General features: G+C 50.3%; 1 protein-coding gene across 1 annotated transcript; it reads left to right on the forward strand.

Annotated features, from left to right (window-relative positions):
• On the forward strand, positions 1-26,658 carry MEX3D (mex-3 RNA binding family member D). Its single transcript, XM_034755429.1, has 2 exons — positions 1-589; positions 24,408-26,658. Exons 1-2 carry the CDS (start codon positions 1-3, stop codon positions 25,676-25,678), a joined length of 1,860 nt encoding a protein of 619 aa, XP_034611320.1. The 3' UTR covers positions 25,679-26,658.
• The last annotated feature ends 1,181 nt before the right edge of the window (positions 26,659-27,839 follow it).

Genomic DNA, 27,839 nt, shown 5'->3' on the forward strand with positions numbered 1-27,839 from the left:
ATGCCCAGCTCCATCTACCAGCCTGACGGGGGGGAGGCAGCCTGCTGCCCCCCTCACTGCCTGGGGCTGCTGAGCGCCCCCCCGCCGCCCCCAGCCGCTGGGGCTGGGCAGCAGGGGCACGGCGAGCAGCCGCTGCCGGAGTCCGAGCCGGAGCGAGGAGGGCAGCAGCCCCCGGCCGATCAGGAAGAAGCGGCAGCAGCGCTGAGGTTTGCCCTGGACCAGCTCTCCATCTTGGGGTTGGAGGAGGAGGAGGCAGAAGAAAGGGTGATTGAAGAAGGAGGAGTGGAGGAGGAGGTGCTGGAGATTGGGGATGGAGGGCTGGAGGAAATGGACCATGGCTCAGGGCTGGACAGGGGAGTTGGGATGCTGGGGGGGCTGCCAATGTTGGATCCAGATGTGAGCCCCTCCACCTCCAGCACCACTTCCCCTCCAGATGTGTTCAGCAACTTTCACCCCCACCTGGGCCACCACCACTCCATCTTGGCTGAACAGATGAGCATCATTGGAAGCAGAAAGAAGAGCGTGAACATGACTGAGTGTGTCCCTGTCCCCAGCTCTGAACATGTAGCAGAGATTGTGGGGAGACAAGGTAAACTTCAGCGGCCTTTTTTCCTTTTGTTTTACCCATTGTCTGTGTGTCTTCCCTTGTACCCCTTCAATTCCCCCGCTCTATTGTAGGCAGCTTTTCAGTTTTGATACCTTCAGGTAACACACTATCTAAAATGGAGAAAGGAGGAGATGCAAGTCCATGAGTCTGGTTAATAAGCCAAAATATCTATATATATGTCACTTAAAATATTCCCTCTATATGTACTGAGAGATTTTAATAGATCCTATATATGTAATTCGTGTCTGAATAACTTGACTTGGGAACCAGAGGACACTGGTAGATTTGGAGAGAAATGGAGATTCCTGTAGCTTAAATACTCCTGGGCCACTGCTCTGTACCAGTATCTAGTTAGAAAGGTGTTTGCTTGTCTTTTGGAGAGCCATGGCATGCACAGAAATGTGTGTTCTATGTTTTTTTGTGTGAGACACCCCCCCCCCCCCCCCAGACAGCAATCAGAAAGTATGAGATGCACTGGCCCATCCCAGTTTTTATTTGGGTCAGTTTTAGTCTTTGTTTCTTTGTGCTGAGGAGTGTGGAGTGGAAACTTGTTAGAAATAAAACCCCTTCAAACTCTTTATGTAGAGACACTTTTAATTCTATTGATTTTATGAACAAGCCCTCTCTCTCTGTGTGCCATTTTAAAATGACTCCACATTTGTAAATATTTTACTAGAGTTTGCTGTTGTCTAAACTATAGAGGCCTGCTACACACTGTGTATATTACATATATACACACCCACAAAGTTCTCATGTTTACTGGACTTCTCAAGTCTGTGGAAATAGACTGTAAAGTACAAATGACTATGAAATAGATGGAAAATACTTCCATTTATTTGAATGATTTCCCCCCACGCACACACTTAATGTAATATTTACTATCAGCCTTAATTGATCTCAGTTGGATTCTTAATTTCATCTACTAATTTAAAATATGTTAAACACTTGAGATATGAAGTAGCTGTGGAGGGGCGTAGGATCCCTGACTGCAAAAAAATCTGTCACAAAAGGACACAAGGGCACGCCTCAATGCTTGTGGTACTTAGCTGGGTGTGTGCCGGGCGCGTTTTGTTTCTTTAAAATAAAAATATATTTTAGTCTTTAAAGTTACTTCTTAAAGAAAAACCCAAAATAAATAAAATGGGCATTTTTAGTATCAAAAAATAATTGTCGAGATCTTAGTCTTGCCTGTTTGCAAACTGACCTCCAGTGTATTTGGTCTGAGGTGCAGCCTTTCCTCCCTCATCTTTCTGCCTTGACCTCCGACTGTTGCCTCTCTTTGTAGGTGTGTGGCTCACGGTGATCATTTCATTTTAATGGATAGGATTTGTGGGGCCCTTGTGCATTTTTCATGGGTGGAAGTGGGGTAGTGTGGCAGCCCATTGTTCTCTTTGTTAGCTAGAGCCATGCTGTGATTAGCATGATGACATCATACTCTCTGCTTCCCATTGGCCTGCTCCCAGAGCTCCAACCCACTTCCAGGCATACACAATCCCAATTTATACCAACTGCTCATGCTCGGCCTCAACTTTCTGTGGTTCCCTTTCTATTCCTGGAGGCTGTGCTGAGAGCTTGTGAAGCAGCGAAAGGTGGGCGTGATCGCTGTACGGATGATACCTGGGTAACTGACTCCTGGGACAGAGTATAGCAGGATCTCACTGCTTCTTGGCCAATGCCACAGAAACTTAATCTCTGATCCATCCTCTCTTGGGGGATAGATTCAATTATCTAATAGGTCTTTTCTATCTCTTAGCTGTTAGGATCCCAAACCAGAGTCCAGTGCCCTTTTAGTAACTCAGATTTACTGTCTGCTTGGGTGACTGAACTATAGAAAAGCCACAATTCCAAGTCTCATCAACCCTTATTAAGTTAAATGTGTGTCTCCTTAAGTTGTGTGCTCCTAGTCCTCCCGGAAATACTTGGTGCAGAGGGAAGCCTGGATGCTTGTCAAACTCTGGGAACTGGTGTGGTTTATGCAAATACGCTGCAAGGTCATTAATAATCAATGTGATTTAGGAGTGGCATGCTGTGAGGGAGAGAGCGCCCTGGAATAGCACATGCAAAGGCTGAAATAGGATAGAAACTTGGGTTCGTAACACTAACGGAATGTAGTTGCTTCCACTACCCCCACCCCACAGGGTAAATATTGAAATACCTTTTAATTTTATATTTTTCTGTTTTTTCCTCTTTCCGTGTTCCCTGTCTCCCTCATCTCCCGGCTCTTCCAGGCAATTGGAGCCTGATTCAGTTCTGTTCTGCGGCACCTTTTCTGTCATAAAGAAGTAGTAGGGCTGGCAGATTCAGCTCTGGAGGGATTCCTAGGGTGCCATCAGGTTGGTGCTGCCCTGGTTGTGTGCCACCCCATGGAGGGGCATGTCAGGACGTTTCCAGGGGAGAGGGGATGTAGCTATTCTCAACCACCAGAAAAGCCCTTCAGACAACCGGTGCAAATTAGGACTGTTTTGAGGCTGCTCCAACTTGCATCAGAGGTCAAACTGGATCTGACCCAGCCCCAGAATAGGGAAGGCACAAAGGTGACTTCACTTCCTCTTGGTCCTGCATCAAGCTCAGCTTGAGTGCAGAAATGAAATCAAGCCCTTCCCATTCACAGGTTGTCTGCTTGAAATGCTTGGCTTTGTGCAGATCTGTCTTGTACCTTTCCCCAGACATGGGATCTAACTTTCCACTGTGCCCTCAACCCTTTTTGGGAAGTACAAGTAGTGCTCTTGTGGTTTTGAAGCCCCCTGCACAAGTATCTCTGAGCCTTTTTTAGCCCCACCAGAGGGATGATGAGAGCTGTGGTTTTAAATGACTGGGACTTCTGTGCATAACTGCAGTGTCCTAAGAATCTTTTATGGCTGCATGAAACTGGTGTGAAATACAAGCTCCAGAATGAATTGGGTACCAAGATCCCTTGATCACTATGGACACATGAATATTAATCCTTACAATATGCTTCTATGTTAAAGTCAAGTCTACTTTAGTAGGATGGACCTTTCACCCCAGTGAAGTAGAATTCCCAATTAAGAGAAAGTAGCAGAGATCCGTTGCCAGTGTTCTTTAGTACAGGCCTTCTCAACCCTTTTCTTTCTGAGGCTCCCACAACATGCTAGAAAAACTCCACGGCCCACCTGTGCCACAACTGTTTTTCTGCATATAAAAGCCAGGGCCAGTGTTGGGGGGTAGCAAGCAGGGTAATTGCCTGGGTCCCATGCCACAGGGGGCCCTGCGAAGCTAGGTTGCTCAGGCTTTGGCTTCAGCCCTGGGTGGGGGGCTCAGGGCCCTGGGTTTCAGCCCCAAACAGTGGGACTTTGGTTTTCTGCCCTGGGCCCCAGCAAGTCTAATGCTGGCCCTGCTTGGTGGCCCCCCCCAGGGGGCCTCAGACCCCTGGTTGAGAACCACTGCTTTAGTGCCTAGTCTGGGCTAAATTACTAGAGGTAACTGATATCTTAGCTGAGGGTGGAAAACCCTCCCTTTGCCTCAGTTTCCCTGTCTGTAAAATGGGGAATTATTTTGCCCATAGTCACACAGTGAGCCAGTGGCAGAACTAGAACTAGAATTGATGTCTCCTAACTCCCCAGTCTGGTGAGCTGACCACCGCAGAATATGGCCTTAGTGCAGTTTAGGCATCCCCATTTTACAGATGAGGAAACTAAGACCAAGAAGTTAACTGACTTTTCCTGGGCCTGAAAGATTGTTTCTGAGCCAGGATAAGAATTGAAGTGTTACTGTCTCCTAGATCTGTGCTTGGACTACTAAGCCCCACCTCTATGGCTATAATATATTCCTTCTGTGTTACGATTCCGTGTTGTAAAGGTTCTGCTACCTTGGCTCCTAAATCAGTTGTAATAAGGAAAATGAGCATGAGGTGTAGTGTGGGAAATGCTTTGTTCCAAGGATGTTTACAAGGATGAATGCACCATGGGCCCCTGCAGGCAGAGAGAGCAATGGAAGGGTCATGGGTGAAATCAGTTTGACCTAAGCAACCATTGGACATTTTATCCACATCACACACTCGCTGTGCAGTCCAGACAGACTCAGTGTGTGTATTCAGGGGAAAGCCCTGGACTTGGAGTGTTGCAGATCAGGATTGAGGAGCATCGGCAGAGCAGAGGTTGGGGGGAGATCCCAGAGACTGAATAGCGGTGGGGGGGGGGGGGGTTGCACATCTGGATTGAGGTGCATCGGCAGAGCTTCTCACACCAGTTTTTTGGAGCAAGGACCATGCCTTCCAAAATGTCTGAAGCCCACCTGGATCTTTGTGGGAGTAACTGGAAGGCAGATACCAGCCCTTGGCTGTATTGTGTTTAGTTGCCTGGCTTCCATAAGCACCAAACTAAACTATCACAATAGACTGAGTGTGAAAGACTTCAAGAGCCCCGTCTGTCGGGCAGCAGTTTCCCCATCAGAAATACGTTGTTCACTGTGACTCCCCACCCTTCTTCCAAGTCTATTAACCTTATTGTTCCCTGGGACTTCTGGGGACCCGCCGCGGCTGGCCTGTGCTGTGTAAAGGAGCACATCTGCTCGGTCAAACAACTGGCGCTCATCAGCTGAGCTTACAGAAACAAGGAGGTGTTCAGCAAAACGCGACCGAGCAACCCCCCATCCCAGGGCGAGAGGCGGCTGGAGCGGTTTTGGGGAAGGTGCCCAGCAGCTGTGCGTCTTCCCGCAAGCTGCCTGAGAGTGGGGAGCATAGGGCCCTTCCCCTCTCCTCCGCATCCTTACCGCTTCGGGTGGCACACGGCGGTACCAAAAAGCAACTCAGCCCAGAGGGATTATGTTGTCATGCCTTTGCATGCAAACCCGTTCATGAATCTGGCTGTGGGCGGGGCCGGCTCTAAGAAGCGCTGTAGGCATGAATTGCAGTAATATGGTCTTCTTTTGAACCAGCAAAAACCATAGCAGTACTAATGAAATCAGTGCTGGGCGGGGGCGGGGTTACTGGAGCAGAGGAATTGATGGAGGTTACTGGCCCACGCTTCTGAACATCCCCTCTCTTCAGCTAGGCCCCAAGTTACCATTGATTGGAGCAGGGAAAGGACTCCTGGGTTCTATTAGCTCTGACTTGGAGTTGAGGTGTGACCTTGGGCGAGTCACTTCCTCTCTCTGGGACTCAGTTTCCCCATTTGTGATATGGGAACAGTTCTTATCTCGGCAAGGGATTTAGAAGAGTTGACGTTTGTACAGATCCTTGGAGGCAAGGTGTTAGAGAAGGGTGAAATACAGCCGCTGTTTGACCTCACTCCAGGTGTCCCAGTAGTTCCAACACTGAGAATATGCTGTAAGACCACGAGTCCCAACTTCACATGGGTGATGATGTATTGCTCTCACCTAGGCCGCTAATGATCTTCCTTTTGTTTTACTGCTCTCTGTCCTTTCTGAGCCCTAACCCAGCTCGTCTCTCTGCCTTCACGCCCAGCATGTCAGATAAAAGGAACATTTTATTATATCCCTTTATGTCAGTCTGAAATTTCCTTCCCAAATGTGTCTTCCCCTTGGTCTGAGCTCAGGGCCAGAAACACCCTGTGCTATTACAGAGCTCTCCGATCACTGCATTATCTGGGCTGACACTAAGGGTATTCTACACTGCAACTCCTCCCCTTCACCCCCCCCCCCCCCCCCCCCCCCAGTAGCAAGTCTCAGAAGCCAGGTCAACTGACTTGGGTTTGTGCTGGGCTAAAAATAGCAGTCTAGATGTTCCTGCACAAGCTCTGAAACCCAGCGAGGATGGTGGGTCTCGGCACCCCAGCGGAAATGTTTACGCTGCTGTTTTTAGCTCCATAGAGAGACCCTGAGTCAGTTGACCCAAGCTTTGAGGGTATGTCTATACAGCAAAGCAAAACCCGCGGCTGGCCCATGCCAGCAGACTCGTGCTTGGCTGCGGGGCTGTTTCATTGCTGTGTTGACTTCCTGGGTTGAGCTGGAACCCAAGCACTGGGACCCTGCCACTTGAAACAGCCCTGCAGCCCGAGCCAGCTGGCATGGGCCAGCCACGGGTGTCTAGTAGCTGTGTGGACATACCACCGGCTTTTTTTGCAGGGTAGATGTATCCTGACTTTCTCCGCTGTGGCCTGAAGCAAGTGGCTCGGTCTCCCTGTCTCAGCTTCCCCACCGTCTGGAGAAAGCACAGAGGTACAGCACACGCCTGCCTTTCCCAGTGGTGGTGTAACTGGTGGTGTAATTCATTACCATTGGCAAGGCGCTTTGGAGCTGAAGAGTGCAACAGAAGTGCTAAATGTGATTGTTCTCCCCCTCTTCATCTAGCCCCAGCCCTGGTGCCTCTTGTGCCAGCGTTGTTCTGTTACACGAGGGATCGCAAGCGCTGTACTGCTGATGGTGGCATGAGACCTTGGATCAGGGAACGGAGGTGGGGATGTGCGTAGCAACTAAGCGTGAGCAGCCTCTTTCACCAAAGAAAGAGTCCTGGGGGGCTAGTTGAGATGTGCTGGCCAGGGTCTTGCTAGAACAGCGGTGGGCAAACTACGGCCCGTGGGCCCGTCCTGCTTTGGCCCTTGAGCTCCCGGCCGGGAGGCTAGTCCCTGGCCCCTCCCCTGCTGTTCCCCCTCCCCTGCAGCCTCAGCTCGCCATGCCGCCAGCACTCTGAGCAGCGGGGCTGCGAGAGCCGCCGGCCTGCCCCGGTGCGCTAGACTGTGCGCGGCGTGGCTGGCTCTGGCCGGGCGGCACAGCTGCCAGTCCTGGTGCTTTGAGCGGCATGGTAAGGGGGCAGGGAGTGGGGGGGCTGGATAAGGGGTAGGGGGTCCCGGTGGGCAGTCAGGGGACAGGGAGCAGGGGTCGGTTGGATAGGCGTGGGAGTCCCAGGGGGCCTGTCGGGGGCGGGGGTGTGGATAGGGGTTGGGGGAGGCAGGGGACAGGGAGCGGGGGGGTAGGATGGGGGTGGGGTCCTGGGGGGGCGGTTAGGGGCGGGGTTCCCAGGAGGGGCCAGTCGGGACAAGGAGAAGGGGGGGTTGGATGGGTCAGGAGTTTTGAGGGGGGCAGTCAGGGGGTGGGAAGCGGGAGGGGGCAGATAGGGGGGCGGGGGCCAGGCTGTTTGGGGAGGCACAGCCTTCCCTACCCGGCCCTCCATACAGTTTCGGAACCCCCATGTGGCCCTCAGGCCAAAACGTTTGCCTACCCCTGTTTTAGAGGTTCCCAAGGGGCTGTCCCAGCAGCTAGGGCTGTAAGCGTCTCTTGTAGGTAAGCCCTGCCCATCCTCAGACTTGCCTTGGTGCTGCTGGGGATGGCAGCGCTGCAGGCTGGCCTGTGTGTGATCTCGGGGTGTGCTAGAGGGTAACTGTAGCCAGGGTGCGTACCAGCCCCTGCCTGATGGATGCTAAAGTGGAGTCAGCCGGCTTCGTACAGAGTCTTGTGGGACAGGAGCTGCTGATGTGTGCTGAAGTGAAAGGAGGGGGAAGCTGGTGGAGAGGGGCTTGGCCAGACCAAAGGCAAAGACAAAGAGACCCAGCTTTAAATGAAGTCAGCAACAGTATCCCAAACCAAGGCAGAAAGGACTTATTTTCCCTCCCTACTGTCCAGCTCGCTTCCTGGTCCTGTGCTCTGCCCTTGGGGAGCCAGGAGCATGGGGGTGACGTGCTGGTTTTGTCCCACAGCTCAGCTCTGGCTTGCATTTGGGGAGTGAAGACAGAGCTCAGGCAGCCTGAATCCAAACAGTTCTTGCCTGTGGGGCAGCACATGTCCTGGACAGTGGGGGGTGAGAAGCCATGCAGTGTGAATAAGTCAGTTACTTTCCTCAAGTCCAAGCCTGAGCCAAGAGCAGTAAACCCAGTGTGTGAATGCAGACTCTATGCTTATGGTGCAAAAGGGACTCTGATTTGGAGCAGTCCTGCAGCCGTGGCCACGCTGCACTAGCTAGGAATGTTGGGAAGATATTTTCTACCCCGGTGGCACTTCGAAGTGAGAGACTCTTAATCCCGCTCTGGTTTCTCACCAACATCACCCCAGGTCAGTTTAGAGAGGCGATGGGCTCCAGCAGCTGCTGCCCCACCCCGGGCGTTCGTGAAGTGCTCCCCGCTGGTGACTTGGCCAGATTCCAGCTTGGGTACCTGCCTTCTGCCTCTGCCCTGTTTCCGCTGTTCTTCACTTCCTGTCCTAAATGGATGGTAACGTCTTAACAGCCCACAGCAACACTGCGCCATTTCCACCCCAGAGGTGGGTGCAGTTCATAAGTGGCTTCTGCGATTCCTGTGTGTGGTTCTGTACATTAGCGTCTCCCTCTAAAGTGCGTCGTGATCCCTCAGGGATGAAAGGCACAGTGTCAGCGTAAGATGATTATCACGATATATGTGCCTGCTATTGAAACGTAGCTGTTCTGCCCCCGCAGCACTGCAGGAGGGGCCGTGGAGAGAGCCGCACGCCCATTTAAAATGAGACGGAGGAATTTGGCCAAACAGCAGAGTATAAATGTCAGCAAGTGACTGGGGCTTGGAAGGGAGGATTTCAAGAGAAGCATCCCATTTAAACCAGTCTATTGAGTCGCCTTTGCTGGGTGGAGATGTGGGTCAGGAGCAAGCTTGGCCGCTTGGTTTGAATACAGCTATGGCCATCTTCGCCCCCTACCCTGCACTGAGCACTAGAGCACGTGCTTAGAGTAAAGCACCTGTTGACATGCTGTCCCGATCGAGCCTACGTCAGGACTGAACATTTTCTTTTTGGACCCTGAAGTGAAACGTAACCTATTGCCGCTGGAGAGGAGGAAACCTCTCGGCGTGTTTGTCAAACCAAGCGGGAGCGAATGGATGAGTTACAAACTGGAATGTCGCTGCGAGTGGTTCCCCCGGGGGCCGGGCGAGATTCGCTTTTGTCTGTAGTAGAAACGTGGATCTAACTTTGTTGTTAGACGTGTAGCAAAGTTTGTGCCCTTTTCCTCCCCTCTCCCCACTGAATGATCGACCCCGCCAAGCAGCGCAGCCTTGTTCTGTGTTAATACCGGACAGCAACGCGGCTCAGTCTTGTTCTGTGTTAATACCGGACAGCAACGCGGCTCAGCTTACCCAGCTCTCTGAGGCAGGGAGTGGCTTGTGCTCTGTTCGTACAGCGTGTGGGCCGTGACTAGGGCTCTGAGGTGACCTGCAAATACAAATAGTAAATACGACATGTAGCCACACCGCCACCTTTGGGAACGTTCCTGGCCCCTCTACAGCCCTGATGGGCAGCTCTCCTTCTCCCTGTTTGGTACAGCAGGCCTGCCGTTCAGCCATTTCGTCACCCTTTGGATCAGGGCGGTCGATACCTCTCCCTCCCCAGTGGTTTCTCCAGACAGCACGGCTCCCTTCTGTCCTAGCTCTCCGGGACTGTCCCGCCCATCTGCCTCCCTTCCTCCCCTGCCCCAGTGCCCCGCTTTACAACCCTTGCCCTAGTCGCACCTCTGCAGCCCTGTTCCATCCTTAGTGAACAAAGACCCCTCCCAGATACTGGCGCTCTCCCTGACATCCCAGCTGCCCAGGGCAGTGCAAGCTGCTACATAGTAACTGTCCCTGCACAGGATACGGCCTCCTTTGTGTGCCGGGTCGGGATTCCTGAGTGTGCTAACAGATCTGTAGCTGCTCTCTACGGAACCGTGGCCTGCACGGTTTCCCATTGCCCAGTGCTCTGTGCGTATACTGCAGTGAAATCTCAATCCCCAGCGTGGCTTGGTTTCTGGCTGTTACTTACCTACACGGCTGTACAGGTTTCTGTTGTCTATTTTTTTTTTTTTTTAGGTTGGATCTGCCCTTGCAACTTGTAAATTACAAGCCGCTCAGTCTGTGTCCGTGCCAGCCATTCACCTCCTTAGCAGCTGACCCTCTGCACTGTGTGAACTCCCGCTGAAACTCTTCTCTGGCCATTTACTAAGGGCCTGATTCAGCAAAGCACTGAAGCACGTTCTTAAGCTCCATTGGAATCTAAGGCCCGGGCTGCACACAGATTTTACACGGCTATAACGGTGTCCGGTTTATTTTCCCAGTGTCGTTATACTGGGAATGCCCTGTGTGGCTTCAGTTCTGCTGGTATAAAGGTGCCTGGTACTGACGTGGCTTATTCGCTTTCCCATACAGGAATAAGCTATGCGGGTATAGCTTTGATACCAGTAGAACTGGACCCATCTCGTTAAGCACTACAGAAATACTCGCTAGTAGCAACATACTCGTTCCCTTTTGCTGTGCTGCTCCTAAGCAGCTGTTGCTGTTATGGGGCGTTTCGTCTGACCAAAGGCCGCGTGCTTTTTCTGAGACGTAAAAGAGCTCCAGTACTCGCTAACTATCTATAATTGCAACAATGCAATGTATGTTTGTTATTATTGCTACAGTATTGCATTAGTGTACATCCTGTACATTTTAACATGTGCTCTGTTCTGCATTTGTAGCCTACTAACATATTGTAGCAATAAAGTGGTATTCATGGAGTTCACATTATAAAAGTATCAAGTTTTATTTTTATGTTTTGAGAATAATCCGACATCGACCATGATAGCAAACACAGCCTCTTTGTTCTTACTTGTGAACGTTTTTTGTATTCGCACTTAACTGTAATACTTCGTATGCCCTATAAGTCACCCTGGATGAGGGCATCTGCTAAGCAAATACATAATACTGTAATAACCTACATTAAAGTAGTATTCCACATCCAAGTGCATTCTGTTTATACAGGATCCACTTGTACATTGATTATGAATGGATAAACTCATGTCAGGTGAAAGAACTCTGTTAATTTGCTCTGCTTCTTCTCAGTCACAATTTTGATTTGAAGATGGAATTCAGTGTCCCCAAGAGACCTGTAGACCCTGTCACGTCGTCCCCCTAGCTGCGAAAAGTGCCAAAGTTTGTGCAAAACCTTCAACAGCTTAGAGTTGGTTGGAGGTGGAACGTCCTCAAAATCATCCTCACTCTCTTGATTATGATCCGTTTCATCAACACAAGCTCGTTTCTCTGGCCTTAGTAATTCCTCATCGGGCAGCTCTCCGAACGTGACCAAACCCTCAGCCGCAGCAGCTACTAAGTTTAGCAAAGTTTGTGCCCTTCTCCTCCCCTCCCCCCACTGAATGATCGATCCCGCTTTTTCCATGTGGACTGGAAGTGGGACATCATTCGGGGGGGTCGACAAACTCTTCGACATCCTCGTCTCACCCACCTTCCATGGCACAACAAATTTGCCTTTCCTGAAACAGTTGGACGTTGTTGTCGGCTTTACATCTTGCCAGGCCTCCGCAATGGCATGAACCAATGAATTGAAGAAGGAAATGTGAAGGACCAACAAATACTGCTCCATTCCCACTGTAACCTACTACAGAGAATTCTTTCCTGGATGCTGGCTGGTGAGTCTTGCCCACGTGCTCAGGGTTTAACTGATCACCATATTTGGGGTCAGGAAGGAATTTTCACCAGGGCAGATTGGCAGAAGCTCTGGAGGTTTTTTGCCTTCTCTGCAGTGTGGGGCATGGGTCACTTGCTGGAGGATTCTCTGCACCTTGAGGTCTTTAAACCACGATTTGAGGACTTCAGTAACTCAGACATAGGTTAGGGGTTTGTTACAGGGTGGGTGGATGGGATTCTGTGGCTTGCATTGTGCAGGAGGTCAGACTAGATGATCATAATGGTCCCTTCTGACCTTAAAGTCTATGAGTAATCAGGATCCGGATTATCCCAATTCGGTCTGCTGTTTGCAGCCTTGGTTTCCAGGGTGTGCACAGGGTGCGTGACGAGAACGTAGCAGCACTGACCCTGCGTGTTCTAGGGGTATCGCCCTCCTCTCCCATTGCAGAGGGGTTCCAATTCCCTGCTGTTCCACAGACTCTGTGTGACTTGGGCAAGTCATGTCGTCCCTCCTCACCTCAGCGTGGGATCTGTAAAAGGGGGATGATGCTGGTAACCTTGGACTGTGCTACACAGATGGTCATAATGGTCCCTTCTGGCCTTAAAATGAATCTGTGGGTGCTCAGCATGCCAGCAGGCCTGGCCCCAATCCTGTAACCCCTACGGCACTAAAGAGTAGTCTTTCCCCAGCTCATATTGAATTGCCCTGGGGATTAGACGCCTCCCCCATGCAGCAACGGTGCCATCCAGTGGCCACTAGAATTATTCAGAGAAGGGTATTTCTTAAGGCATTAACTAGAGATAGATCTGGGTGGTGCTTGATTTGTGAAGTGGCTGCGTCCCTTTGGGATTTACCCTGGTGATGATGGAAGTTCAGGTACATTGTACCTGTTCCAAGAGCGTGGGTTTCCCTACCAATCTCAGTATGAAACCTCTCTTGCTGAGGGCTTCTGCCTTAGCCAGAGGAACAGAGTTTGGTTTTATTTTGGAGCAGTTGTATGAACTCTCCCCTCTGTTCTGCACCCAGCAATAGCATCTGTTTCAATGACCTCACAATAGAAGCACCCCATTGGTGCAATGCGCATGCTGGAGGCTGGCGTAACAGGAAGTGAGGAGTGGCACTGTTCCTGGGCCAGAATAACAGGCAGCCCTTTGATGCCAGGCTACAAAACGTTACTGGGAGCATGGCCAGCACGTGTGCAAATGCACCAGCCCGCTTGCACCAGCGGCTGCCATTTTCAACTCTGGACCTCACTGAACCTTTCAGAAGCTCCTGATTTTTTTTTTAATGCTCCCAAGAAACATGAGTGAGGGTTTTAAGGGAAACGTTTCAAATCCCAGGTATGAGGATGGTCTCCAGAGGAGCGTGCGCTGGACTCCGAGCTCCACTGCACATCCACCAGGCTCCCTTCCCGCTGTAACCCTGCATTGCTTGTGAGCCCGATTCTTCCCTGCTCTCACTTACACCTGTGCAAAGCAAATGTAAAGCACTGCCAGAGCCAATGGCAGTAGTTTACACACCCTTTGCACGAGGTACCCGGTGGTGAAGAACCAGCCCTATATCTCCTAGGGGAGGAATGCAGTGAGCGTGGTATATACAAAATACGCACTGTTAAAATGACATAGCCGGCCTTACTGGCAGGTGCGCTATCCCGTTCACATCCGGCTTTGCTTATGGAAAGCAGGCAGCATAAAGGGTGAAAAGTAAATCCTAGAATCATAGAAGATCAGGGTTGGGAGAGACCTCAGGAGGTCACCTGTCCAATCCCCTGCTCAAAGCAGGACCAATCCCCAATTAAATCAAATGTTGCTGATCAAAGACCTTGGGCCTGATTTGGAACCCTCTTGGCTTCAATCGGCTTTGGCAGGAGCTGGGGGGTGTTCGGCACCTCTGCAAACCAGGTTCTTAGGGGTGTGAACAGAGCAGGGGGTGATTACCGCCTCCTTCCCTTGTGCCGTTCAGCTGATAGCTCTTGCCAGGAGACCCCAGAATCCTGATCTCAGCTGAATGAAGGAAGTGATTTACCCTGGTGTAGCTTCAGTGGCGTAACAGCCGGGATGCATCTCCCCTTTAACATTGTGGACAAACAACATCACTTGTCCCATAACCTCAGCCGTACAGAACGCAATGCCATCCACAGCCTCAGAAACAACTCTGACATTATCATCAAAGGAGCTGACAAAGGAGGTGCTGTAGTCATAATGAACAGGTCAGATTATGAACAGGAGGCTGCCAGGCAACTCTCCAAGACCACATTCTACAGGCCACTATCCTCTGATCCTACTGAGGAATACCAAAAGAAACTACACCATCTGCTCAAGAAACTCCCAGCTACAGTACAGGAACAAATCTACATGGACACACCCCCAGAACCCCGACCAGGGGTATTCTATCTGCTACCCAAGATCCATAAACCCGGAAACCCTGGACGCCCCATCATCTCAGGCATTGGTACTCTGACAGCAGGATTATCTGGCTATTTGGACACTCTCCTCAGACCCTATGCTACCAGCACTCCCAGCTATCTTCGAGACACCACCGACTTCCTGAGGAAACTACAGTGCATTGACGTTCTTCCTGAAAACACCATCCTGGCCACCATGGATGTAGAAGCACTTTATACCAATATTCCACATGAGGATGGACTACAAGCTGTCAGGAACAGTATCCCTGATGAGGCCACAGCAAGCCTGGTGGCTGAGCTTTGTGACTTTGTCCTCACCCACAACCACTTCAGATTTGGGGACAACTTATACCTTCAAGTCAGTGGCACTGCTATGGGTACCCGCATGGCCCCACAGTATGCCAACATTTTTATGGCTGACTTAGAACAACGCTTCCTCAGCTCTCGTCCCCTAGTGCCCCTCCTCTACTTGCGCTACATTGATGACATCTTCATCATATGGACCCACGGAAAGGAGGCCCTTGAAGAATTCCACCTGGACTTCAACAATTTCCACCCCACCATCAACCTCAGCCTGGACCAGTCCACACAAGAGATCCACTTCCTGGACACTACAGTACAAATAAGTGATGGTCACATAAACACCACCCTATACCGGAAACCTACTGACCGCTCTACGTACCTACATGCCTCCAGCTTCCATCCAAGACACATCATACGATCCATTGTCTACAGCCAAGCCCTAAGATACAACCGAATTTGCTCCAACCCCTCAGACAGAGACAAACACCTACAAGATCTTTATCAAGCATTCGTAAAACTACAATACCCACCTGGGGAAGTGAGGAAACAGATTGACAGAGCAAGACGGGTACCCAGAAATCACCTACTACAGGACAGGCCCAACAAGGACAATAACAGAACACCACTGGCCATCACATACAGCCCCCAGCTAAAACCTCTCCAGCGCATTATCCACGACCTACAACCTATCCTGGAAAATGATCCCTCACTCTCACAGACCTTGGGAGGCAGGCCAGTCCTTGCTTACAGACAACCCCCCAACCTGAAGCAAATACTCACCAGCAACTACACACCACACCACAGAAACACCAACCCAGGAACCTATCCCTGTAGCAAACCTCGTTGCCTACTCTGTCCCCATATCTACTCTGGCAACAGCATCAGAGGACCCAACCACATCAGCCACACCATCAGGGGCTCATTCACCTGCACATCCACTAATGTCATATATGCCATCATGTGCCAGCAATGCCCCTCTGCCATGTACATTGGCCAAACCGGACAGTCCCTCCGCAAAAGAATAAATGGACACAAATCGGACATCAGGAATGGCAACATACACAAGCCAGTAAGTGAACACTTCAATCTTCCTGGTCATTCTATCACAGATTTAAAAGTCACTGTCATTGAACAAAAAAACTTCAGAAACAGACTTCAAAGAGAAACAGCAGAACTAAAATTCATTTGCAAATTCAACACCATTAATCTGGGCTTGAATAGGGATTGGGAGTGGCTGGCTCACTACAGAAGCAGCTTTTCCTCTCCTGGAATTGACACCTCCTCATCTATTATTGGGAGTGGACTACATCCACCCTGATTGAATTGGCCTTGTCAACACTGGTTCGCCACTTGTGAAGTAACTCCCTGCTCTCCATGTGTCTGTATATAATGCCTGCATCTGTAGCTTTCACTCTATGCATCCGAAGAAGTGAGGTTTTTACTCACGAAAGCTTATGCCCAAATAAATCTGTTAGTCTTTAAGGTGCCACCAGACTCTTTGCCCTTTAACATTGCGGATCAGCTAAAGGGTGCAGTGAGACCATTAATAGTTTGGGATTTGAAAAGTTCTTACTGAAATTCCTGGCCCAAAGCTCTGTGTGGGTGAACTCTGCACTCTCCTGTTTCTAGGGGATCAAGTCCCAGAACTTTTCTCTTTTTTGCTACTGCATTTCATTTCCTGGCAATCTGTTTGAGTTGCATCCTTTCCCTGATGGAGGCAGAGCCAAGGGAAATGCATGGAGAGAGAACCCTGGCAAGATCACTAGCGTAATGAGACTTGAAAGTGGGTAGGAAACTTCCTTCAATGTAACGTGTGGCCAGCATCACGTCAGCCTAGAAGTGTAAATGCATTTTTATCAATGCGATGGATGCATTGAAGCAGAGCTACTGTACAGATGCACCAGCCATCTTGACGTGGTAGGCTGATTTCCATGTCACTACGGAGCTGTCTCACAACAGTGCTGAGGACTGACTCCTAGGAGCAAAGCAAACAGCGTGTGTATGTAGTTCTTTCCTGTGGCCGGCGAGAAAGGCAGAAGGCTCCCTTTCATTGCAGGCTTTGTGCCGGTTCCCCCAACCTCTCATTGCATGGGATTGAGCCGCTTACTATACCCGGTGAGATTCGAATGAGCACATTACTCGAGAGTGCCAGAGATGTGAGTTTTTCTCCAAACCCAGGAGTAACAAAAGCCCAGGGATCCTCAGCCCTGAGTTAGCGCTCTACCAGCCGTGCCTCTTGAAGGCAGCATGATCGCGTGGTCCCACAATGGGACAGGGAGTCAGGCAACCTGGGTTCTGTTCCTAACTCTGCCACTTATTTGCTGTGTGACTTTGGGCAAAGTCTCCTAACCTGTCTGCTCCTTTCTTTCACCATCAATAAACAGGGGAGAACATCTGCCATGGTGGCAACTGCTTTGAGATCTTCAGGTTAAAGGAGCTGCTTGTAGGCCTGTTGGTTCATCTCCACAGCCAGAGTGTTACCCTCATCTCACAGATGTGGGAACTGGGACCCAGAGCAGGAAATGGCTGGCTGCAGGAGACGCAGCTGTCAGGGACACAGCCAGGCTGGTAATTCAGGAGTCCCAACCTCCCAGACCTACTTAAGCAGACTAAACCTGGCCGCACTGACCAACCCATAAATATACCCACCCGGCAGGCTACTAAATGAGTCGTGTCCTGACAGCCCCTAGCCATAAATACACCCACCCAGCTGTTGCCCTAAATTAGTGCCAAAAAAACCCCCACCAACAGAAGAGACAAACGCTTTTCAATTGACATTCAACTTTCTGCATACTCTGACCATGGTGCGGTGCTTTGATTCCTATGGTGTCTCCCAGAGGCTGGCAGACGGAGTCCAGTAGGCTGCGAGAGGGGATGAACTCAGGTGTGTCCTCCAATCTGAGCCCAGAAACGCAGCCCTGTGGCCATTCTGGATGACTATACCTGGCATGCCGTGTGTGAGAGAGAGAGAGAGCCCCTCGAAACGGCGCTAACCGGGCCCCCGGGCGATTTATCTTCACTCCTTTGATCAGGGAGTGTCATCGGCTAGTCGGCTCCCCTGACAAATTAGGGGATTGGGCCAAAAGAACCCTGATGAGGTTCAACAAGGACAAGTGCAGAGTCCTGCACTTAGGAAGGAAGAATCCCATGCACTGCTACAGACTAGGGACAGTGTGCCCTTGTTGCCAAGAAGGCTAATGGCATTTTGGGCTGTATAAGTAGGGGCATTGCCAGCAGATCGTGGGACGTGATCATTCCCCTCTATTCGACATTGGTGAGGCCTCATCTGGAGTACTGTGTCCAGTTTTGGGCCCCACACTACAAGAAGGATGTGGAAAAGTTGGAAAGAGTCCAGCGGAGGGCAACAAAAATGATTAGGGGGCTGGAGCACATGACTTATGAGGAGAGGCTGAGGGAACTGGGATTGTTTAGTCTGCAGAAGAGAAGAATGAGGGGGGATTTGATAGCTGCTTTCAACTACCTGAAAGGGGGTTCCAAAGAGGATGGATCTAGACTGTTCTCAGTGGTACCTGGTGACAGAACAAGGAGTTGCAGTGAGGGAGGTCTAGGTTGGCTATTAGGAAAAACTTTTTCACTAGGAGGGTGGTGAAGCACTGGAAATGGGTTCCCTAGGAAGGTGGTGGAATCTCCTTCCTTAGAGGTTTTTAGGCCTGGCTTGACAAAGCCCTGGCTGGGATGATTTAGTTGGGGTTGGTCCTGCTTTGAGCAGGGGGTTGGACTAGATACCTCCTGAGGTCCCTTCCAACCCTGATAGTCTATGATTGAGCAGCTTCCATAAGTAAAATCCAGCTGCATCTGTTCGTTAGGTTTTCTTTCTCCTCATTCCCTTCTGCTTCCCCCCCCAAAAATTCACAGCTGGGTGGGTGGGGAAAACCCCGACATGCCAAGCATCAGCCCCCTGCTGTGTGCAGCAGCTGACATCCCAAGCCCTCTGAATGGGGATGGAGGGGGATGTGAGGAGGAAACAGCCTGGCATAGCCATAACTCACAGGCAGTCAGCTGCATCTAATCCTGAACTTGTGCTGAAACCAGCGTTAACTCTGCTGTAACATGGGTCACGCTGAGCAGACGTAGCCGCAGGCCAGGGCTGGAACGTACCTTAGGCACGCAAGTGACTTTGGGGCTTGGGCCCCCAAATGTACATGTTGCCAACCCCAGAGCTAAATTCTTTGCAGTGAACAGGTTTGCTTCTCTGCTTTATTTGCTGCCTTTTATAGCACCTAGAACACGAGATCTGTAGTGGAGACAACATCCCTTTTTGTCTGCTCCACTCCAAGACTTAGGGAGACCCCGGCTTGGTGACTCTGGGCAGTGCCAGCGGGAACTGAGAGAGACCGAGAGAACCACAGGGTCTGTCTGTCTCCAGCAGACTCAATACAGAATCCCCTTTACATTCGGTCCAGCACAATTCAGTCTTTCTCTGAACACTACAAGTCGCTGGGTGCTTTAATCCAGTCAAGATCTTAGGCCACAATTCTCGCAGAGGGTCCATCTGCCTGTATCATTACTGCCATGTGGAATCCCATGGCAGTCACTGGGTCTCCGTGTGGGAGTAACTGTATTGTAGCTCTTCTCCTGATGGAGGAGGCCCAAGAGAGTGGCATACATCTTTCCTTACTCACCCCGGCTATAGGAAATATCCCCACTGCGGCTAGTGCCACAGAGTCTTGACTGAGGTCTTGTCTACACTGAAAAACTAGCTCCAGTGTAAATGCTCTTGATTTAGTTCTCCTGATGCAAACCCCTAACGTAGGCACATTGCACCAGCACCAAGTCGGGGTCGCTGTCTCTGCTGAAGCACCATTGGTGTAACACAAGCATAAGCCCTGCTGTGCCAGCTCGGCCCTGCGTATGTCAGAAAGGTTGCATCAATGTAACTGCATCAGTGCGGTCACACTAGTCTGAATATCCTTCATGCACGGGCCTCGAAGGAAGCTTCCTGTTCTGTTTTATACACCGTTGTGCCAGAGGAGCGTAGTTATACCACGCTCATCACTGTAGTATCCAAGCGCCGTCCAGTTGTGCATTAAGCGCCCTGACCCTACACGTCATATAGAATCATAGAATATCAGGGTTGGAAGGGACCTCAGGAGGTATCTAGTCCAACCCCCTGCTCAAAGCAGGACCAATCCCCAACTAAATCACATGTTGTTTCTCCTCTTCCCAGGAGGAGAAGCTTGTACAGGATCGTGTCTTGTTCTGGTAGAATTTTAGGGCCCTTTTTATTTATTTATTTATTTTAATATACATGTTGCTCTCTATTTGTTAGAGAAGCCAGGTCAAAGAAACGCACCCGGCACTGGGAGTGGAAGGTTTGTGACGTTCCTTAGTTCCTGGGGGAAGTTCATTCCACAATCTCGGACCAGCCCCCGAGAAAGTTCTGTCCCCCACACAGATGAGCTGCTGATAGTGTGTCCCACTGGGCCAGAGAAATGCAGTTGTCAGCTACAACGAGCAAAGCTGTTGACCACAGTTGTCATCCTGGAGTTTTGTCATCAGAGATCTACAACCTATCCTGAAAGATGATCCTTTACTCTCACAGATCTTGGGAGACAGACCTGTCCTCGCTTACAGACAACCCCCCAACCTAAAGCAAATACTCACCAGCAACCACACATCACTGAACAAAACCACTAACCCAGGAACCTATCCTTGTAACAAACCCCAATGCCAACTCTGTCCACATATCTATTCAAGTGACATCATCATAGGACCTAATCACATCAGCCATACCATCAGGGGCTCGTTCACCTGCACATCTACCAATGTGATATATGCCATCATGTGCCAGCAATGCCCCTCTGCCATGTACATTGGCCAAACCGGACAGTCTCTACGCAAAAGAATTAATGGACACAAATCTGACATCAGGAATCAAAATACTCAAAAACCAGTGGGAGAACACTTTAACCTGTCTGGTCATTCAGTGACAGACCTGCGGGTGGCTATATTACAACAGAAAAACTTCAAAAACAGACTCCAAAGAGAGACTGCTGAGCTAGAATTGATATGCAAACTAGACACAATCAACTCCGGTTTGAATAAGGACTGGGAATGGCTGAGCCATTACAAACATTGACTCTATCTCCCCTTGTAAGTACTCTCACACTTATTATCAAACTGTCTGTACTGGGCTAGCTTGATTATCACTTCAAAAGTTTTTTTTTTTCTCTTAATTAATTGGCCTCTCAGAGTTGGTAAGACAACTCCCACCTGTTTATGCTCTCTGTATGTGTGTATATATATCTCCTCAATATATATTCCATTCTATATGCATCCGAAGAAGTGGGCTGTAGTCCACGAAAGCTTATGCTCTAATAAATTTGTTAGTCTCTAAGGTGCCACAAGTACTCCTGTTCTTCTTTTTGTCATGATGTAGGCTTTGGGAAAACATAACAGCCACCCAATATGACCACCTTGATTGGCTCTATGTTCTAGGTTCTATGCATGATCTCCAGAGCTGGGGAGTCGTCTTGAGGCTTTCTAAAACTACTTCCCCACTCCTTTCTCATCCTCCAGAGACTGTCTGGTCCCCAAGCTCCTTCTCAAGCTCAGAACAGCTGGTTGGGTCCCGGGCTTTTGTGACACCTTGATGCTCCTGTTTCAAATGTAACTCATTTCTCTTGTTGGCTTCTACAGAGTTGAATGTATTTAACCACTGTGAGAGAGCTCCTGTTTGATAGGGCCGAGCCCCAGTCATTCACACAAATGACCAGGAGACCCCTTTGTGAATGACTGGCTGAATTTTGTAAGGGATGAATTAACGTGATCAAAAAGCAAGGATTTGGCATCTAAAAATGCACTCTGCTTGCTCATTTTGACAATTTTTAGTTTTAATTTTCTGACGCACTTAATGCCCTTGTCAGTGTGCTGTGGTATACCTCCTAAAAGCAGCCACGACCTGACTACAGCCTCTTTGCAGGGATGTGGTGAAAGGAGACCCATTTTATATGCAGATTACTACAGTTCTACAACGCCTAAACCTTGGGCCTGGTCCAGTGGTTAGGGCTCCAGCCCTGGGACTTGGGAGAGCCCTGTTCAAGCCCCTGCTCCACCACAGATTGTCTATATGATCTTGGGCATGTCAATGTCTCTCTCTGCCTCAGTTTCCCACCTATAAATGGGTATAATCGCACTGCCCTGACGCACATGGGTTCTGTGATGACAAATGCCTTGCAGATTGTGAGAAGCGCTGTCACTACAGTGATGTGGGGGACATATGCCTTAGATAGGTTGATAACCTGCCTGACAAGGGTCCTTCTAACAGATCTCATGGTGTTATCAATATTTACTGGTGACTCTCTTGGACTGTCTTTTTTTCTGTGTTTGTACAGTGCCTGGCATGATGGGCTCTCGGTCATGACGGGCTGCTAGGTGCTGCCGCAGTACAGTTGATTGATAATGGTTTGGGTTAAACCAAAGCTTGGGCAGGCACAGAGGATGTGGGCTCCTCTGCCTTCATGATTGGGAACGAAGGGCAGGAAACAAGCCTGGTCTCTAGATTTAGAATGTGTCACTTGTGTGGATTTTGTTACAAAAAGTGATCGAGTGCAAGTGGCGCGAACACAAATCGGGCATAGTGGGACCGTAGCTACCGGAAATGTATCCCCAGAGAAGGTTCTGATCGGCGTTTAGGGAGTTACTGGTTGTATTCCAGTTGCCTCTGGAGGCCCCAGCTGAGATCAAGGCCCCATTGGCTTAGGCGCCCTGCACACACGCAGTGAGAGACGCTCCTTGCCACCAATAGCTCACGGTCTAAATAGACAAGACTGACAACAGGTGGGAGGGGAAACAGAGGCACAGAGCGGGGAAGTGACTTATCCAAGGTCGCTTAGCAGGTTGGTGGCAGAGCTGGGAGTAACACCCAGGTCTTCTGAGTACTAGGCCGACACCCCATCCACTAGACTAGTGGCTCTCAGACGATTGTACCCCTTTCAGGAGTCTGATTTGTCTTGCGGACCCCCAAGTTTCACCTCACTTCAACACGACTTGCTCACAAAATCAGCTCTAAAAAGACACAAGTGCCACAGCGACTATTCCTGAACAATTGTTTCCTTTCTCCTTTTTACCCTAGAATTATAAAATAAATCAATTGGAATATAAATGTTGTACTTACATTTCAGTGTGTGGTATAGAGAGCAGTATAAGTAGGTCACTGTCTGTATGATTTTATTTTGTACTGACGTCACTAGTGCTTTTTACGTAGCCTGTTGTAAAACTAGGCAAATCTCTAGAGGAGTTGATGGACCCCCTGGAAGAGCTCTGCAGACTCCCACCACACCCTGTTTGGGTCTGAATTTTTCTACTGATATTTGGAGACAATAAAACTCATCCCTCTGCTGGCCAGAAACCAAAGCTAGACCTCCCCCGCTGTATCTGTGACTTCTACCGAACCACCAATGCGCTAACTCCTCTTGGCAGACATTTTGCTGCACAATACTGCTGATATTCCAGTTATTGACTCCAGGAAACATTTTCCTTAGCCTGGTTCCATGTGTCACTGGTTTCTCTAGCAAAGGTCCCTGCCCTGTGGTCCAAACATCCTCATTCACATCAAGCTTCAAGTTCAGAGTCATTTCCCATTCCCGCTCTGTGGGAGGGGAGACTTTTCCTGAACCCGTACCCCTGGCTGAGAACCACTGGGCTAGATCACTCTGCCTGACCCAGAGATCTTGGAGCCAGAGCTGCATATATAGGCCCTTAGCTCAGCCCCTAATTAACATAGCCCCTCCTGTGGCACTCCTAGTGGACACGTTCCCTGTCCTCCATTTTGAATTCTTCCTCCAGGCAGAAACACATGCATTTTTTTAGACCAAAAGCAAAGGAAGGAGGGAAGAAATTCTCCCGGTGTGTGTGTCTGGACAGGGGGTCTCAATGGGGCCACGACAAGAGGCTAACAGTACACATGCTAATAAGGGGAACTGAAGAAATAAAAGATGGGCCTGGCAGATGCGGGGGCGAGAGGGGGTCCCCCTTTTGTTCAGCCTGCCTGGTCTCTGTTTAGATAAACACCCCCCACCCCCCCATCCTTTGGTCATTGGAGTGCTCATAGGTCAGGGTCATTTCAGCTCTCCATGTCACAGGCTGCTCTCGCTTAGTTTGCTGCCTCCTGAGCTCCGGGAAGACATTCTCCAGCTCCAAATAAAGGAAGCATTGGGATTTAAAAAAACCCAAAGGGTCACTTCTCTGTCCCGTCTCGAACCCGCTGCTGAGGTAAAAGTAACTCTTGTGCCTGCGTCCTCGGCCACTTCCTTCCAATCCGTCTCTGAGGGGGAAGGCCACCACCTAGGGCTGCCGTAACTATTAACTTGGGTGAGCGTGTCTGTCTCTGTCCCCTTGACCTTGCCCCCACCTCTCCACCCAGGGTGCACCCCTTTTTCCTCTGTGTTCACCTGTTGCATGTTGTCTCACTCCTTGATAAGGAGCTCTCTGGGGCAGGGACCATCTGTGTTGTGTTTGCATGATGGGGCCCTGATCCCTGGCTGGGGTCCCGAGGTCCTGCCCCAGTGGACATGGCGACGGGGGGTCAGCAAGCCTTCGTGTTTCACGCTAGCCCATAGCATTCACCAGAACTCAGGTGTAACTTCCTGTGAAGCGTGAGGCCTCCCCTCTCGGAAGGTCTCCCGGTTGTAAGTGTGAATTCAGTGAAACTACTGCATCATCTCAGGTCTGTTGGCTTCCACGGGCAGCAGGGTGCGCTTGGTTCCCAGCTTCAACCTGGGACTTAACATGTGTCGCTTTCCTGTCTCCTTTGCATTCCAGGCTGTAAGATCAAAGCCCTGCGTGCTAAAACCAACACCTACATCAAGACACCAGTCAGAGGGGAGGAGCCCATCTTCATCGTGACCGGGAGGAAAGAGGATGTGGAAATGGCCAAGAGGGAGATCCTCTCAGCGGCTGAACACTTCTCCATGATCCGAGCAACGCGCAACAAGGTCAACGGCCTGTCGGGAACCGTGCAGGGTCCCCCCAACCTGCCAGGGCAGACCACCATCCAGGTGAGAGTCCCCTACCGTGTGGTGGGCCTGGTGGTGGGGCCCAAGGGGGCCACCATCAAGAGGATCCAACAGCAGACGCACACGTACATCGTTACGCCCAGCCGAGACAAAGAGCCTGTCTTTGAGGTGACGGGGATGCCCGAGAATGTGGACCGGGCCCGGGAGGAGATCGAAGCCCACATCACCATGAGGACAGGCTCCTTCATCGACGTCAGCGCAGATAACGACTTCCACTCCAATGGCACCGACGTCTGCCTCGACCTGCTGGGCAGCACCGCCAGCCTGTGGGCCAAAGCCCCCAACCCCACCCGCAGGCCTTCGGCCGGTCTTCGCAACGACAGCCTGAGCTCCCTGGGCAGCACCTCCACCGAATCCTACTACAGTGGCCGGATAGCCGACGCCAGCCCCACCAGCCCGTACAGCACCAGCAACGGCTTCAACTTCAGCGAGTCCCAGGCGCCACCGCTCAGCTCCGAAGACTCTGACTTCGGCTTCGATTTCCTGGCCCTGGACCTCACCACACCCACCACCATCTGGTCTCCCTTCGAGCGCTCCAACCCCCTGCAGGCCTTCAGCAGCTGCTCCTCCATCAACGGCTCGCAGAGACGTAACAGCAGCATCAGCAGGACGGCCACGCCCCGGCACTCCCCGACCCTCCCAGAGAGCAGCGTCGCCCTGGACCACCCCCTAGCCCGCCGCATCCAGAGCGACCCGGTCAGCACCTTGTCCTGGCTGCCCACCCAGGGCTCGCTCTCCTCCTTCTCCAACAGCACAGGCTATTCCTCCTCCTCCTCCCTGCCAGGCAGCATCTCCGGCACCTCCGGCTCCCCCACGGATTCCAGCAGCTCTGACGGGCACCGGAAGAGCTCTCGAGAGTGCATGGTGTGTTTTGAAAGTGAGGTCATCGCTGCCCTCGTGCCCTGCGGCCACAACCTTTTCTGCATGGAGTGCGCCATCCGCATCTGTGGCAAAGCCGAGCCGGAGTGCCCCGCCTGCCACACCCCGGCCACTCAAGCCATCCATATCTTCTCCTAGCTGTCCATCCGGAGTCCGATCGGATGGGCCCCCACCCCCACCCCTCTCCCTACAACACAGCTTTTTAAGAACTTTTAACTGTTTAAATCAACCTTTTTATTTAAGGGATTGGATTGGGACTGCGGGTGGGGAGGGTGACAGGCCATGTTTCTTGCTGGATAGAAAGCTGGAGAGGAAGATGGGGTGGGGGGGAGAAGGGACATGGAAAATGACAGGAAAGAGGGGTGTGAAATTGCAGGAGGGAGAAAAAAAATCAAATGTTTACAGAATAGCTTTAACTCTGAACCCAGGTGTGGAGGCTGGGGAGGAGAACGGGCAGCTGTTCTTCAACAGTTCTTTCCAAATAACAGTATTCAGTTTGCAAAGTGAAATAAACAGAAAGAAAAGGTCCGGTTGCACTTTTTATTTTAGGACACACAAGGGTTGTCTTTATTTTTTTAAAAGCATTTTATTATTATTATAATTTTCTGGGTTTTTGTATGTAGTTATTTTTTTTGGACAGTTCTTGACGGTTCTATAAATATATCTATATTTTTTTTGGTAACAGTTTTATCTTCTATTTGCCAATGTGAAAGCTGCCCACAATGCATTGAAAAGGACAGGTGTCTTGGCTGGGATGGGGGCGGGGGAGGACTGGGGGAAGAGAAGAGGTGTGGGACAGTTGGGGGAACAGTTAAGCACGTCATGTCGCAAAAAAAGATTATTTTGATCGCCTTTTTATTTTGTTTTGTTTAGTTTTATTTTTTTATTTTTTACCTCTTATGTATATGTAGGGAATTTATAGGAAAATATGTACTTTATTGAATAAATTTTAAGAACTAAAATATATTTTATTTTAAAAGAAAATAACGGACCTTTAACCTTACATGGCTAAAGTACTGATTATATATTTGCTGAGCTGACTTGACGGTTATGAAAATTGTATCAAGAGTTTTATTTTTTGACTTCTTAATAAAGACTTTTTACTATATATGAATGTACACGGTCTCTCCGGTGTGCTGCGCTCTGCGAGGTCACAGTATTAACTATTACATCACTTTGACTCTACAGAGAAACACTGGCATGGTGCAGCCGAACAGCGACCACTCGTACTGCCTGCCTGCCCGTGGAGTTTGTTCAAAGAACGTCAGGCTCCGTTTCAAGCTCCGGCTTTCCAAAACTATTCAGACAGTATGTGCGTGTTGACTCTCTTTTCTTTGCCAAATCCCAATTTTGACAAACTACACGCCAGTTACGTAACATTGCTTCTGCGGTTAGAACTGGTTATTCTCTACTCCCTGCCTTAAAGTGCTAGGTCATATTAAACAGCTGCTGTGCCTCACCCCAGAGGTGGCCGCATTGCAGCAGTGGGGTATAATTGCATGGATGTGTGTGACATGCTTCCCGGGTGTACCCATGGCCCCTATCACCAGCCCTTAGCATGTGGGAACTTGTCTGTGCCTGCCAGGGGTCAGCTCTCTGACTCCCCCAGCCAAGGGCCCTTCCAGCCTATGCAGGCTCTGCTGTCCTGCTGGTTAGCGATAGGCTTGGGCCAAACCCCCAAGCGTCCCCCGGGGTACCCAGCCCCTGATCCTCTGGACACTCGCAGCATTTACAGATTCGCTGGCCCCAAAGTGACAGTTCACCTCAGCTTTCCAGTTTCACCACTCCGCTTACCTCTCAGCACTTGGGTTTGTCACTTGTGAGAACAAGGGTCGTTTTAATTAAGGAAGAACAGAGATTCAAGTAATAGCGAGTAGGTGGAAGAATTGGAAACAATTGGTTACATCTAAAACAAAATCATATGCCTTCTAGAGCCTAGACGTAACGTCCCTGAGACAGGACAGCCAGACGTCTGGTTAGCTCTCATTCAAAGCCTGTCTCCCAGCGTTTAACAGCCAGGCTAGCTGTCATCCTCTGTTCATACGACAAGCATGTGGGCAGCTTGTCCCCAAGTGAAGGAAACTGTGTGTCTCCTTATCAGGTGACTTCTTCGATCTTCGTCATAAACCAACCTCCCCCTTGCTGGGTGTCCCGTCAGCTAGGGTTTGTGATCTCTTCGCCTTTGCAGTCTTGATTAGCTGATGGCTCCATATTCAAATAGACTCACATTGGAAGACACATGATACACAATGGTTAGTCAGGGAGTTAAGTGTCTTGTACACTTGACCTGAACAGAACC

This window comes from Trachemys scripta, chromosome 22, assembly GCF_013100865.1.
Source record: "Trachemys scripta elegans isolate TJP31775 chromosome 22, CAS_Tse_1.0, whole genome shotgun sequence".
Taxonomy (NCBI): domain Eukaryota; kingdom Metazoa; phylum Chordata; order Testudines; family Emydidae; genus Trachemys; species Trachemys scripta.

Excerpts from the sequence above, each read along its gene's own strand:
- MEX3D (XM_034755429.1), top strand. The coding sequence starts at position 1 with ATGCCCAGCTCCATCTACCAGCCTGACGGGGGGGAGGCAGCCTGCTGC. Across the intron at positions 590-24,407 it reads AGAGATTGTGGGGAGACAAG|GCTGTAAGATCAAAGCCCTG; the intron begins GTAAACTTCAGC and ends TTTGCATTCCAG.